Source organism: Xenopus laevis, chromosome 2L (assembly GCF_017654675.1).
Source record: "Xenopus laevis strain J_2021 chromosome 2L, Xenopus_laevis_v10.1, whole genome shotgun sequence".
Taxonomy (NCBI): domain Eukaryota; kingdom Metazoa; phylum Chordata; class Amphibia; order Anura; family Pipidae; genus Xenopus; species Xenopus laevis.
In genome coordinates this window covers 126,287,079-126,302,550 of record NC_054373.1, presented here as the reverse complement: position 1 = coordinate 126,302,550, position 15,472 = coordinate 126,287,079, and the positions used below count along the sequence as shown (strand labels likewise).

General features: G+C 36.7%; 1 protein-coding gene across 21 annotated transcripts in view; it reads right to left on the bottom strand.

Annotated features, from left to right (window-relative positions):
- Positions 1–6,753: 6,753 nt before the first annotated feature.
- Positions 6,754–15,472, bottom strand: part of dock9.L (dedicator of cytokinesis 9 L homeolog) — a 153,531-nt gene continuing 144,812 nt past the window's right edge. For 20 of the 21 annotated variants that reach the window (NM_001112887.2, XM_041580775.1, XM_041580762.1 and 17 more), the window contains 6 exons: positions 14,125–14,271; positions 13,124–13,334; positions 11,365–11,555; positions 11,025–11,125; positions 10,737–10,875; positions 6,754–8,125 (listed from right to left, as the gene is read on the bottom strand). In NM_001112887.2, coding sequence (NP_001106358.2) covers positions 8,003–8,125; positions 10,737–10,875; positions 11,025–11,125; positions 11,365–11,555; positions 13,124–13,334; positions 14,125–14,271 — 912 coding nt within the window. In that variant the 3' untranslated portion in view covers positions 6,754–8,002. Of the gene's footprint in view, positions 8,126–9,373; positions 9,382–10,736; positions 10,876–11,024; positions 11,126–11,364; positions 11,556–13,123; positions 13,335–14,124; positions 14,272–15,472 lie in introns of all 21 variants that reach the window. The other variant, XM_041580770.1, reaches the window with a different exon arrangement.

The following is a 15,472-nucleotide window of genomic DNA, read 5'->3' as shown; positions in this document are numbered from 1 at the left end:
ATACTATTCAGGAAACTAATGCTGATTTAACTTCTGATCCTCTTGAGGTATTTGACAATGTTTCTGAAACGAATCAATATGATGTAAATTTTTCTTATTTTTCTGACTTGAAGGGTCTCCAAAATTTGGAAGACTTAATGTCTGAAGGGAATTTTACCAACAAGGAGCCTGTTAAACAAATATTTTTGGGTCTAAAACCAAATAGCACTTTTTATCCCATCAATTCACGCTGTCCTTCAATGGATGTTTTCCAAGACCTTATTGAACAAGATCTGTGGAAACTATCTAAATTTAAAGTTAATAATAGAAATGGGACGACCAATTTCAGTTCCCAAGACAAATTTATACTAAAACAACTTCATGAAAATGCTAATATCACCATACGCCAAGCAGATAAGGGAGGGGCTGTGGTGATATTAAATACTGCCGATTATATTTCAGAGGCGATACGCCAACTTTCGGATTGTGATACATACTTGAAGTTACCAAAAAATCCAATTGAAGGTTTTCACTCCGAGCTTGTTGCTTTAATTAGATTTGGAACATCAATGGGAGTGATTAATACTAGAGATATACCTTTCCTTATTCGAGACTTTCCCATTACCCCAATTTTTCATCATCTACCCAAAATTCACAAGTCTATAACCCGCCCACAGGGTAGACCCATTGTCTCCAGTATTGGTTCTCTTAATGAAGGCCTCTCCATTTGGCTTGATAAATGCTTCCAGCCCATTGTAAAAAATTTGAAATCTTATCTTAAAGACACTGGTCATTTGCTATCGATTCTCAAAGACATAAAATGGTCTGATGATTTTACATGGGTCACTATGGATGTTCAATCACTATATTCGTCCATTCCCCATGATAAAGGGCTCGATAGCATTAATTATATTCTTGCCAAATCAGAATTATATTCCCAGGATTGTGTAAATTTTCTGACCATGGCCTTGGAGTTTTTGTTAACCCATAATTACTTTTACTTTGACGGGTCTTACTATCTCCAGAGACGAGGAGCGGCGATGGGTGCTGCTTTCTCACCTTCCTATGCGAATTTATACATGGGTTGGTGGGAAAGAATCCATGTTTTTGGCGACAGTAACCCTTTCAGCGATTCCATTGTTTGGTATGGTCGCTATATAGACGACCTCATATTCATTTGGTGTGGGTCCTCTATTAGACTTACCATGTTCTTAGAATATCTTAACGCCAATACTTTCAACTTGATTTTCACTATGAACCAAAATTCTACTCAAATTGAATTTTTGGATACTTTATTAATTGGATCTCCTGATACTGGTGAAATTGACTCCAAGGTCTACACTAAACCCACAGCAGGTAACACTATCCTTAGGGCTGACAGTTGTCATCCCAACCATACAAAGACCAGCATTCCCTTTAGTCAATTTCTACGCTTTAGACGGAACTGTTCAACACTTCAATTTTTTGATGAACAATCTATAACACTTAAGCAAAAACTAATAAATAGAGGCTATTCTGCTAATTTGGTGGAAATAGCCTATCAGAAGGCCCGAAGCAGGGATAGAGAAAACCTCCTTTTTAAGAAAAGTGACAATAATAAAAATGGAAACAAAAGCAAACGCAATATTGATAAAAATCCAAACGAAGAATTGAGAATTGAGGTTAATAACACCCCATTATCTAAAAATAATAACAAAGTTCCTATTTATTTTAGTACACAATACAGTATGGAATACAATGAGATATGCAAGATTGTACGCAGACGTATTCCGGTTCTTTTTAATGATCCCATTATGAAGAAAATACTTAATGATGACCAAATCAAAATGATTTCGAGACGATCTCCCACCCTGGGGAATAGGCTTTCGCCGAGCATGGTTGGTAACCGAGATTCCCCTTTGGCCAACACTTGGTTAACAACAAAGGGTACATATAAATGTGGAAAATATCCCTGTAAAACGTGTCTGGTTATTTCCATAAGCACAAATTTTAAATCAAACATCACAGGAAAAGTTTTCAGTAATTCAACTTACAATAATTGCTGTAGTAACAGGGTTATATACTTGTTGGAGTGTAAGTCCTGCAAGAAACAATATGTTGGACGCACAATTCGCCCCCTTAAAGATAGAATAAGGGAACATTTACTTGCCATAGAGAAAGGGGATATAAAATCCCCTATTGGCAAACACTTCAAACTTTGTAGCAAACGCGGCACGCAGGACCTGGGAGTGAAAATAATAGAAAGAGTACCTATGCCCATAAGGGGTGGCGATCCACTTCTCTTATTAAACAATCGTGAAGTTTTTTGGATTCTAACCCTACATACACGCAATCCAGAGGGATTAAACACTAGATTTGATATTTCCTATTTTACTTGAGTAATTTGAGTGGCTAATCATAATGTATCTCTTATATGTATCACAATTGTACTATGTTGCACTTAATGGATACTTTTTAAATGTTTTGTAACTTATTACCCTGCTTTGACCACCAGGAGTCACTGTGGGCATTAGCTATTTAAGTTGAGATTCTTACTTTTTTCTTTATGCTTATGATTAAGGGCAGCTGAGCCCGAAACGCGTCAAGCTAAGACACAGCGTGTACTTTTAACATGGCTAAATAAAGATTTTTGATTTTAACCAACGTCCTGGTGTGCGGAATTGCTCTCCTCCATTTATCTCCAAACAGAATTATCACCCAAGATCCCACTCAATATAGTGAACAGAATGGGCATTATGTTATTCAAATGCTCCTCAACAGAGATAACCATAAAAATGACTGCATAAATGGGTTTTCCTTTTTAAGGGAACCCTATGATCCAGAGAAGAGTTAAAGGAGGCACTGTATTGAATTGTTTGATGGATCTTATTTTTATAATCAAGTTTTGATTCGAACCTGTTCATTTGCAATCTTTGAATTCCTGGGTTGGTAGTTTTGAACAACCCCAAGATTCTCCTAATTACACAACACTGACCTCCCCTTTAATAACGAGACACAGTAAGGGGCCCATTTACTTAGCTCGAGTGAAGGATTAGAAGAAAAAATACTTCACCTAAAACCTACCGAGGCCAATGTTAGCCTATGGGGAAGGTCCCCATAGGCTTCCTAACAATTTTCTGATTGGAGGAAAATCCTTCGATCGATGTATTGAAATCCTTCGAATCGTTCGATTCGAAGGATTTAATCGTTCGATCGACCGATATTCCTTAGATCGTTCGATCGCAGGAATAGCGCTAAATCCTTAGACTTCGATATTCGAAGTATTTAAATTCAGCAGTCGAATATCGAGGGTTAATTAACCCTCGATATTCGACGCTATGTAAATCTGCCCCTTATTGTCAGAAGAGATGTAAATTTTTCTGACGTTCTCATGCATAATTGTGTAAAACAACATTTTATCTATCTTTGCTTTGGAACCGGTTATCGTTTTTTTTAAAAAAAGTAAGTTGGCAATGGGTCAAGTTGATCAATAAACTCCTTCCCGCGATTAGACTTACTTATGAGGGATGGGGATGCCCCTCGAAATTCGAGAAGATATGGTCCCCCTGGTTAGATAGGCATGAAATGAGGCCACTAATCATCAGTAAGTGATGTAAATTAACAGCACCTTGCAAAGTAAGAAATGTTTAGATCCTAAACCAGCTTTATTTCATGCTACAATGTATGCTTGTGATACTTATGCCATATGACATGAAGGTATAGTGTACACCTCCCTTTCTATCCTTTTTTTCTCTTGTTATTTAAAATGCTATTAAATAAAACCTGTAAAAAACAAAACAAAAAAAAGGCTATGCACTTGTAATTATTACCCATTTAGGGCTCATACCCTAAATGAGAAATAAACTATGGCCATAGAGTAGATGAGGTGTGGAGCACAAGTGATGGATTTATTTTCTGGCCTCATTACCATTCCAGTTTTAATAAGGGAAAATGTAGTATTATAATGTGCAGTCCAGGGAAATGTAATGCACCTCACACAAGAATTTCTGGCACTGAATTCTACTTCTGCTTATTTTACGGTTTTGTTATGTTTTAAACAATACTAAATGATTAGTAGTAGCCTTTGATCTTACCTTAAGCATTACTTTTCCGTGAGCAGATGTAATAAATGTCCTCGGCAGAAATAACAAGAATAACATTTACAATGACTGTATCAAGTATTGAACACTTTGATAATAATTAATTGTATGGCCATAACTTGAGGCAATTAATCCAAAATGCGTTGTGTAGTACATCTAGCTCCAACATTTCCCACCCAGGGTATATACAAAGTTTTGCTAGGGATTGTTAGAAATAATTGACACCTCTGCTGGTAGAAAGCAATGTCCCTCAATACAAAGATCAGGTAACAGTGTGTAAGTCATTGGGGCAAAGACTTTTCATACTTCTTTGGCTGTGTCAGGAGTACTAATCACTACTGTAGCATTCTAACTTTGCCAAGTAGTGAAGTAGTTGGATGAAGCCAAGTGATGTTTTAGTTTATGGGTTGACGGAACCTTTACAGTACTTAACTTTTCCCTAACTTGGTGCCATACTATTGCTTCTTTCATCGACTTATTTTTGTTATTTATCTGACATAACAGTTGTAGGCAAACTCAACCTATTGCTGCACTAGGAGTAATGTACTAGTGACTGACTGCACCTGTGTAGCTTCTTCACTTTTCTAACAAGCAACCAAGATAACCTCTGGGAGCTGCAAGGGATATTGGGAATGCCTCCAGACCTATGATAAACAAAAAGAAGCCTCCTTAGCTTCTTTTTTGGTTTATCATTTTGTCAGTTGTTCAAGACCCACATTTACAGTAATATGATATAATATAATGTTGTAGCATTACAAATATAAAGAAAAGGGGCCCTTTATTAACCAAAAAACTGCTTATAGCTGTTATCGGAGCCCTTTTATTATGCTATGTACTTCCGCCAGTGTTTGTGGGAATTTGCTTACAGCTCCAGCCATGGAACTCCAGTTGAACAAACAAACGGTACTGGAGTACAAAAACTGGGCACTAAAGGGACATTTAGAATATCCTGCAGTGCATTGCACTGAGTTCCACTGGTCCCCTTACACAGCCTGGGAGAAAAGGCAGCAGGAAATGGAGCAGAAGGGCAGGAGGGGAATTTTTTAATAAATCAACCTGAAACACATTTTTAAGCACATTCCTTCTATATTTATATAGTGTAAGTGAACAGAGTATAATGCACTGGTACATTGTTTTTATACAATAAGTGTGTCTTGACAACAGCATAAATTATTTTAATGAATTTAATAAATAGTGCTGAGATATTTATGGCAGATCCCTGCTCTGGGTTGACATAAAGCAAAGATCCAGGCTCCTGTCAGCACCAATACAAAAATAATTGTGTCATCAGCTCACTAGACCAACAATTTACTGTTACGTGTTATTTGTGTATGCCAACATTATTATACCAGTTCATTTTCACACAGCTGAGAGACGGGACTTAAAGGAGAAGGAAAGGTTAAAACTAAGTCAGCCTAATCAGAAAGGTCCACCTAAATATACCAGTAAACCCTCAAAGTAATGCTGCTCTGAGTCCTTTGCCAAAAGAAACATCACATTTCTTTCCTTCTATTATGTACACATGGGCTTCTGTATCAGACTTCCTGTTTTCAGCTTAAACTTCCTTGCCCCGGGCGTGAGCATGCTCAGTTTGCTCCTCTCTTCCTTCTCTGCTGTAATCTGAGCACAGAGCAGGGAGAGACTCAGGCAGGAAGTGATGTCACACCAAGCAAATACTGCAGCTGCTGTTCTAAACAAACAGAGAGCTTCTAGAGCTTTTTACTCAGGTATGGTAAAACATTCTACAGAATAAATATAGTGTTCTAGCTTGCACTTTTACAGCTAATCTATTGGCAATAAACTGCCTCCATAGCTTTCCTTCTCCTTAAAGACAGGCTTTCCCTTTCAAAAACTATGGCATCACAACCCGCTCCTGAAATGAAGCTTGAACAGCCGGATACAGTAAACAAGGGTGGAAAAGAGTTGGCAACTACAGGCTTTTCTATAACGATAGCAATGACCATGGTTTGATCCCTTTACACAGTGGGCTAACCCCCTTAAAGACATTTTTGATCTCTCCATCCCCAACTGCCCTGGATCTAGTGGGTCGGCAGCGGGGAGGGTGGATGCCGTTGTCGGCAGTGGTGGTAGCCCACGTGCGAAAGCCAGGACAAGAGAAACTTGCTTACAATTCTAACCAACTTTCCAATGTACAATAATCCTGGACTCTGGTGGCCTCTAGGAGGCCATGACACTGCAACCAGGGGTGCAACTACAGAAGAAGCAGACCCTGCAGCTGCAGGGGTGTCCAAGAGGTTTAGGGGCCCATGCAGGGGTGCTTCGCCAATGAGGCAAGTTGAGGCTGTCGCCTCAGGCGGCAGCGCCCCACTAGGTACCAGGGGCAGCAAAAATGCTGCTCCTGGTACTTTTAAGAGCAAATTTCCAGGGGAGGGGGGGCAGCAGCAACTGCTGCTGCCTCCGGCGGCGGAGGGGCCAGGATCGCCCCTGGGCCCATGAAGCCCTAATTAGTATACAATCTCAATAAATATTGTAAAACAGGTCAACCTCTAGACATTTTAAAGGCTACAGAGCCCAGTTATATAAAGTTACACCACTGACTGCAGCAGTTTGGTTTTAACTATATTTTTTTTTGCTGTCAATCAAGAAAGATTAGCCACCTAGACACATTTATGTATTCATTCATTAAGTACAAATTATTTAAAGTAGGAAAAAAAAAAAAAAAAGACTCTACAAGGAAATTAGTATTTTCTTTTAATACGGGTGTAGTACAGAATATTACTTACAGCAGGACAGTGTTTCCAGTTAAATAAAATTAAAAACCTTTATTCATTCCCCAAATATAAAATGACTAAATTAATATCTTGAAAGAACAATAAGATCAAAGCTTTAAATAACATCACCATTTACCACAGTAATCATGACCACTGACATACTTTTTGCTTTGGCAAAAAAGAGAGGGGGGGTGGGGGCAAAGATTTTTTTTTTCAAATTAGTTTTTTTAACAGTGTATAAACTTAGGATAGCAAAGACTGTGTACATCTTTGTATTGCACTCCTTTATGTACAAGAATAGACTGTGAAGACAAAAATATATATAGCAAGTAAAATGAATAAGCACATTTTGTCACAATAAAAGTTCTAGCGATGAACGTTAAAAAATGCATAGAAATATAACACGTTTATGTACAGAGACAATGGGCTGCATTGAATAACAATATGTACATTGCTGCTACCCAGGAACCTCCTTACTGGGCAACACTGCAAACACAGAGATAAAACTTTAGATACTTTCTCTAAAAGCTTTCAGACTAATGTGACCCACTGCAGTAACACAAGGAATCCATTGTGTGCCTATTAAATATTTATAACGGGTTTTTCAGCAAAATAAAATGTAAATTTTTGATGGCGGATAGAAGAAATGAAATGGAAATAGAGGGGTTTAAAGTATCAAAGGGGAAGCCCTGATAGAGTTAAGACTTACCATCTGTGCTTGGTCACAAAGCTAACATGTAAACTTTAGTGTAACATTTATTTTATATACTGTACATTTCTTCACATCTACTAACCTATTCCTAATGTGCTATTCCTTGACACTCTGCTTTATTTATAACCATTTTTATATAGCGAGCAGAAAAATAATATAATATATATATATTTCTTTTACACTGGTAAAAAGTCAGTATTGCCAAACGGTTACATCTGGGTGAGAGGTGTCGGCCCCTCAATGGTTGAACACCAGTATTCAGCATATAGAGTAAGATGGTAGCTACTTAATGATGCTGAGAAGTATAGCTCAAGAGGTGGCTAAATTTGAAATAACTGGCGTAGCTTGACCTTATATTTCAAGAAGTTTTGGCTCCTGCTAGCTTACATTATGGTAGTTGGAACAAGCCAGCTTTATTTATTTATTTTTTTACATCAAAGTCCTTGAATCCATCCTGAGTTAGCCATGAAATAGGCTTCTGGAACCAAAAGAAAACAGACTCATGCAACAGAAGAGGAGCTTGTCATTCCATGTACAGTTGTCCCTGTAGGAGTTCCACTTATGGCATTGAAAATATGAAGTGAATTCTGCATAACACTGCTCTTCTCTTCTCCGTACCAAATCTAAAAGAAAAAAAAAAAAAAGACGAAACTACTTATATTCAAATAAAAAGAATACATGTTTTAACTACTTTATTTACAGAGAGCAGGGGCTTTATAAACAGGAATATATTTAAGAAATTGCATGCATATAGCGGTATATTCCCTACGGTAATATTACAAAGGCAAGTGCCCCATTTGATGTTTCGTATCAGTTTGGCAAGAGATGGGAGGGGAAAAAGACCAATACATAGGGGTAATACAAGGAATTCAGCTTCTGTAATTCCTTATGTTCTAAATAAAGTCAACAGCAACTTGCAAAAAGCTAAGACATCTTAAAGTGAGGCTGATTTGAGTGTCTAGGAACGTAAGGCAGGTCTATTGGCTCCAATCAGTGTTTTCCACATGGGGGGGGGTTATATTTGAACTGGGATACGGCAATGTTTGCTCTGTTTGATACTTGATAAAGGGGAAAACTCCAAAACACTGTGCACATAACTTCTGCATATTTACATAAAAAATACTGTGCCACCCACTCTCTGGTGTGCCTAGAAGCCAATACTTGGCCACAACTTGGGTGGCCAAAGATCTGATTGTATAAATCTGGAAAGCAGACCAGAATTCTTTGTTACTGCAGTTTTGCAATGGTAAAAGTGAAGTTCAATGTAATACAATATTACACAGTAAACCTGCTGCATGAGTTCATTTTCTGCTATAATTAAACATAGACATGACTTGTCAGAAGTTTCTCTTTCAGTTATTTCCTCTAATTAAAGAGTAAAACATATTACTGGACTAGAGCAGGCATTTAGCATAAACTTTTGAAAATCATAACATTCTCTGTAGTTTTATCTAGTAGTTAATATATACATGGCGGTGGTAAGTGTAAGGAGTACTGCAGTATGAAAGTGCAGTATGAAGTATGAATTATGATCTATGCATACAATAAGCAATGCCCTCAAATCAAACAGTCTTTCAGTCTGGCTGGAATAAAATGCCAGTCCTACATATACTGTTGTGTTTTGGAAATAAAGTCAAAAGGCTTAGCTACTGACCATTAAAGGACAAGAAAAGATGAAATCATAGGATGGTGCCAAATGTTAGGCATCCTCCAGTAATTATAAAAAGTTCCCTTTACTTCTCCTTTAAAGCTCATCTTTAACTAATTTAATAGTAGTAAACACACATATATATATATATTATATATATATATATACACACACACACACACACACACACAACAAAGAATCACAAAAACCATGCTTGTATTACCATCCCATCTGCTCATGTATGCACAAAGGAGGCGGGGGTGGAAAAAAGAACAACCTTGTTAACGTTTTAAACATGAAAACTTTTACTATTTAAATTTTAACATACAAGATAGCAAACAAATTTAAATAATTTTCAAATAAATCCTTGAAATAATTTCATTGTATTGAAAATTTATACTAGGATTTACTATGCTTTCCCATTAAAGGGATTCTGTCATGATTTTTATAGCTTTTATTAGTAAATTACTCTGCATACGTTGCATGTAATTCATTCTACTATTTAAAATTTTATTCTTGAACCAATAAATGTATTGTTTGTAGTTGTAATATTGGTGTATAAGCAGTCATCTTGGGTCATTGTGCCTGATCAATGTTGGTGTCAGGGAGCCGTTATCTAGTTCCCTTCCCATTGTTCTGTTGATGGGAAAAAGGGAGGGGGTGATATCACTCCAACTTTCAGCGCAGCAGTAAAGCGTGACTGTAGGCACCTGGGAAACTAACAACACGTCTAGCCCCATACCATTGGGAAGGGACTTCTTTTCTCCTGTCTCTCAACATGCCACATGATGTTTATTATTGTTTCATTTCTACGTTTATTATTTATTTACTGTATGTACACAATATAAGTTATATACAGGGTCGGCCTTGGCTGGAAAAACACAGTGGACCCTGCGCTGCTTCTCTTCCTGAAAACTCAGCCCCGACGGGCCCTGGGCCTCCCAGTCTGACCCTGGTTATATAAATATTTTTAAATTTTCATCTACATGCTTGGATGGAAATAACCTATCCAATATGTTAATCTGTGCTAGCAAATTCCCCCAAATTAAGATTTTCAATTATGATTTGTATATATTTTAATCTGTTACCGCATTGTATTTCTGCTGCATTAAGTTATTTTAGAAGCCACTTATTCATTTATGAGGAGCATTCTTCGCTGTAGATAAAGTGTTAACATGTCGGTTTAATATGTCATAAATTATCACTACAAACACATGAACTCAAGGACAGAGTGATATCGAACAACACAAGTGACAAAAAGGTTATCACTGTTTATGTTTGCAGTTCACCAGCAATATGTAATTATGTTTAAAAGGTCAAAAGCACAATGAAATGACATTAAATATGTAGTAATTTAAGCAATATTAATAAGACACACACAGCTTTATGTGCACATGATATCAGATTAATGTAATAGATGCTACTATGCTACTAATAACAATCACAGAGTCTTAGACTACTTAAACAAAACTTGTTTGGTACAGATTTCTAATACAAATCAGTATGAGCTTGAGTGGCCATTGATGGACCAAACTGTAGGAAAGGCCAGTAAGGTAAATAATTGTACAAAATGACCACACACATACCTGTTCATGCATTATTTCTGAAAGCTCTTTAACCATCTCCTTGTAGTTTGCTTTCATCTCTTCTTGATATTCAAACTGATTTTCTTTAATAAGCCTTTCATTGACACATAAGGCCTGGCCACAAGCCTCGACAAATTGCCTATAAAGTTAAGAAACCGCTTGTTAAGACAATCAGGCTAGCCATATGAGCTCCCTACATCACAAGCCACACAAAGTTTTTTTAAAACATTTTTAAAAATTGTACCAAACACACGAGTCACAAAAAATCAAATACATCATCACGGTTACCTGAAAACTTCCTTCAATTGTTTAATTTTGTTGTCTGCATATTTTTTTGTGACGGTGTCATCCAAGAAAACTCTTGCATAAGCCAAAGGACCAGCGTTTACCTAGGGAAAGAGGAAACTATTAACATAAACCTTCATGCCTGAACATTCCATGGCTTTTTGCCATGGAATTAATTTTGAAATAATAATGAAATTAATTTTTCCAACTTTCCAAATATCTGCCGTTTCTGAACAAAAAGAAAATTAAAAAATTACGTCTTCTTATTCTAACCGAGTCTTCTTTACACCTGCCATTATGCCACTAGTACATCTAGTTTACAGTATTCAGAAATGATACCTACCTGTACACTGACACTGCCCTGAAGTTTTAACTGTAATTTGATCATGTCAACTTCAGAAGAGGAACACAGTTGCCTCAGCTCTGCCACCTTCTTACTCATTTCATCAATGGCAACCTCTATTGGATTGAGATCCGTATGATGTTGGTACATCACAGGAATGCGCTTTTTCACATATGGAAAACAATGTATTGCTGTTGGACAAGAAAGAACCAGGATTTAATTAAAAATAGGGAATTCAATGATACTGTATCTTGACGAGATATACAATATTGCGCAATACACAGAGCATACCACACACCAGTGAGATTATACTCTATGGGCCTCATGTCAAACAACCTATGTTTTAAACGTGGAAACAGCCCAGGTACATTTATTATACATGCTTTTTGGACATGCTTTTGGTCCTGATGATACATTTTGGGCAAAAGTAACAACATATACAAATGTGCGATCCCCAGAGGTATGCCTCCTGAGGCTGGTGGAAAACATAGTTCCTGACAAATACTGGTGCACTCTCCTGCGACTCCTTTATTTCTACCAATGATCCACTCATGGAATCTGTCTACTGCACCCACCGTAAAACGATGTAAATCCCTAATAAACAAAGTACTCCACTATGCAAGTTGACATATATGAGTAGAGGCTGCCCACACAAATTTAAAAAAGTCTGGGGCCTTTGGGCTAATACTCTGGACTCATACCACAGAATCTATATCAATATATATATATATCAATCAAGCTAAATCAGGGGTGTCCAAACTTTTGGCTCGCAGGGCCACATTGGAAAAAGAAAAATTGTCTGGGGCCACACATGAAATACACAAACACATTTGGTTTGTAAAAGAAAAGGAAATATACAGAAAAGAACTACAATCCAGTTGGTGACCAGATGGAGCTATACACTGGAATATGGGACACCTGGATATTAAATAGACTTATTTTTATATTATTATTACTAACTGGGCAATGAGTCCCCCCTCCTCCTATATCCTTTGCGACATGACGTTTCATCGGGAACCAAGCTGGGCCGCATTCATACGCATCCTGGGCCACATTTGGCCCTCGGGCCGCAGTTTGGACACCCCTGAGCTAAATCAATACCAAATGCATGCATGCCTATATGTACTGGTCATTCTCCACGGCTTCCACCCGCCCACATTCCTTACTTGCATTATGTTATGTTAATTAAAAAACAAAAAAGTTCTATGCACAAGAGTACTGGCTCCTTCTGGCAATGCTGTACAAAATATGGAACCTCTACATGTATATGTAACTACTGTCTTTTTGACTTAATTGCTCTGTGTGTTGATGGTCAAACAAATAAATAAAACCTTTAAAAATTGCCATAAGGAGTAGATCTTTTTGAGAGCGGGCAGTTAAAATACAATCCCATAATTCCAGACATAAGATTATTTTTATCTAGCCCAAAAAAACGCATTAACACAGGTACACAGATTGTAGTTATCGGTTCCAAAGAGACATTTACATCTTGTGCTTTCCTGTTCCTGTTAGTGCATATATATCTGTTTTATAAATAGCCAGGGAGCAGTGTATGTGCATGGCATCTGTAATGTGCCATGTACATAAATTATAGCAATTGCATTTCATTTAATTGCTCTGGAGAGCTTTTGGCCTTATTAAAGCATTTGTATGACCCAAAGATACTTGTTTTGACATAATTTTAACACCCCCAAGATGGAAACTGTTGGACAATAACATTTTACAGTATAAAAGAGACAATGTTTCAGTATTTCTTTACCTGTCAATATAGTGCGCCGTTTCCATTGTTCCTCCACACCACCTTGCCGTTTTCCAGACATAGTGAAAGGCATTTCAAACACAAACCGGCGGATATTATGACTCTTCTCAAACTCTGTTTTCCTTTCTTGCAGTTCTTTCTCCTCAAAGTATGGAGTGACATGGGTCACTTGAATATAGGCATATTTGGAATCTAAATCCTTTGGATTTACCTTTGAGATTAAAGATAAAGTATTTTAATAAAACAGAACAAATATAACCACACAGTTTGGTTTTTGAAACTGCCCAATTCACCAGAATGCATAAAAAATATTTAATAATTTTGGTCACATGCACAAAGAAGTGTGGCCCGTGCAGATATGTGCAACAAAGAATTCCAAAACATATGGGCAGATTTATCAATATTCAAGTTCAAGTTTTTATAGTGGTTAATTTTTTTGTATATTTTAACATTTTGCGATTTAAATGCAAAAAAATCACCAGCTAAAATCTGCCAAATGTATGTAGAAGTCAATGAGGGAGTATTTTTCACACTCAACATTATGGAAATAACATTTGTTTTTTAAATTAAGTCAAATTGTAGCCAATTGAAAATGAGTAGAATGAGATTTCACCTAGATTGATTTTTTTAGTTTTTTTAATAAAAAAACCACACAGTTGAAATTTTCCTGTATTTCCAAATTAAAAGCTGCAAATTTGATAGATCTGCCTTCATGTGATTGCACTACAACTGGTCCACCAACTTTGACTTGGCAAACCAAGTCACAGGTCACTGATATTGTTAACATATCTACTCATTGTTCAGTTATGGAAATCAGGTAGTAAAACCAAGGATGTTTAAAAGTTTCTGGAATGTAAATCCTTTATCCCCTGAAGTGAACAGTGCTTTAGTGTAACATCTTTTCAGGGTGTGTGTGTGTGTAAGCTCCAATAAAGACAGGTCCATGCATAAAAAATAGAAACATTTTGCAAAAAAATCATGGTTAAAGCTCGATTTCATACCTTTCCAGAATCCTGTATCATTTTGACATTTTCTGAGCCAAATTTGTCAGAGTAGAGTTTCTGCAATCGCTGAGAAATTTCTGAAAGAGGTGTCAGTTTTGGCTCTTTGTAAATGTATTCCTTTCCATCTTCATCCTCAAAGAATCCCTAAGACAGGTTTTAACAGCATTAAAAATATGATGTATAGTGTTGTTTCAGTAAAATGACAACAATGAATAATTTCAATTTCTTATTAAAGAACACTCATTTCTAATGCATGAGATCAAACACAAGCTAATAATGCCCATGCAGTTTCACTTTCTGCCTCTTAGCTGTGTAGGGAAACAATCTTGAGCACTCGCCTCCTAATTTAGGTTTTTGCATTGGCTTGTTAGTGGGGAAATCAGGCTGCGTAAAATGCTAGTTAAAACTCCGGTCTATTTTCTTTCATAGCTGTGCCTTAGCAATTCATATTGCAACACATAAATTGTGCCTAAGCAGCAAAAACCAAACAGTCCTGCTGATTTAATAATGGGCTAGAATACCCGCATACCACAGAGTAAACTGTAATATTATATGTGCCTGTCCTCATGACTGAACACATGATTCCAATTACCACTGAGATTTTGAAATTTGTGATAGCAGATTTCTTTAAATAAAAAGTGTTCTTTAATAAAGAAAATATATAATTTGTAATGACCATGAAAAGACAAAAATGGCAAACAGCACTTTCTCAACCCACAAATACATTTTTAGACACTGGAAGATCACACAAAAATGAGACTACTTTCTAAGATATTGAACAGGCTCTGCTCTCCTAACAATAGGTATTATCTATAAATCCAAGAGTAAGACAAGAAATTACTTGGAAAGGAAGTTAATTTTTCTGTTACTGTTGATCCTTATTTGTATTTCTTATTACAATAAGAAGAGATTCTTCAGAAACACTGTTATAAAGGAAAAAAAGCTTGAATATTAAATAACTTTGTGGAAGGTATGCCAAGTTTCAGATCTATAGCAGCACTGTTCTGCTTTATGTATGTGAAGGCAAAACATGTTGGCATCACCACGATCAAGATCCTGACTGGATCAAAATGATGGTTTGCTACTTTGTATTGCTGTTGATATGTGAAAAGAGAATTACGTAGCATTGCTTACATTTACTATACATTTGGGGGACAAGTGAGGGACAGGTTTACTTTTTAACATCTAGGACTGAGGTTTATTAAAATCTAGAGGGAAAATTAGGAACCATACACAGAATTTGTCATGAGGTCAGACATGAAAACAGAAAGTAATGATAGAATGAAACAAATGCTTAAACGATAACAGGATTCACACCAAACCAAAAGGTTTTAATGCAGTAAAT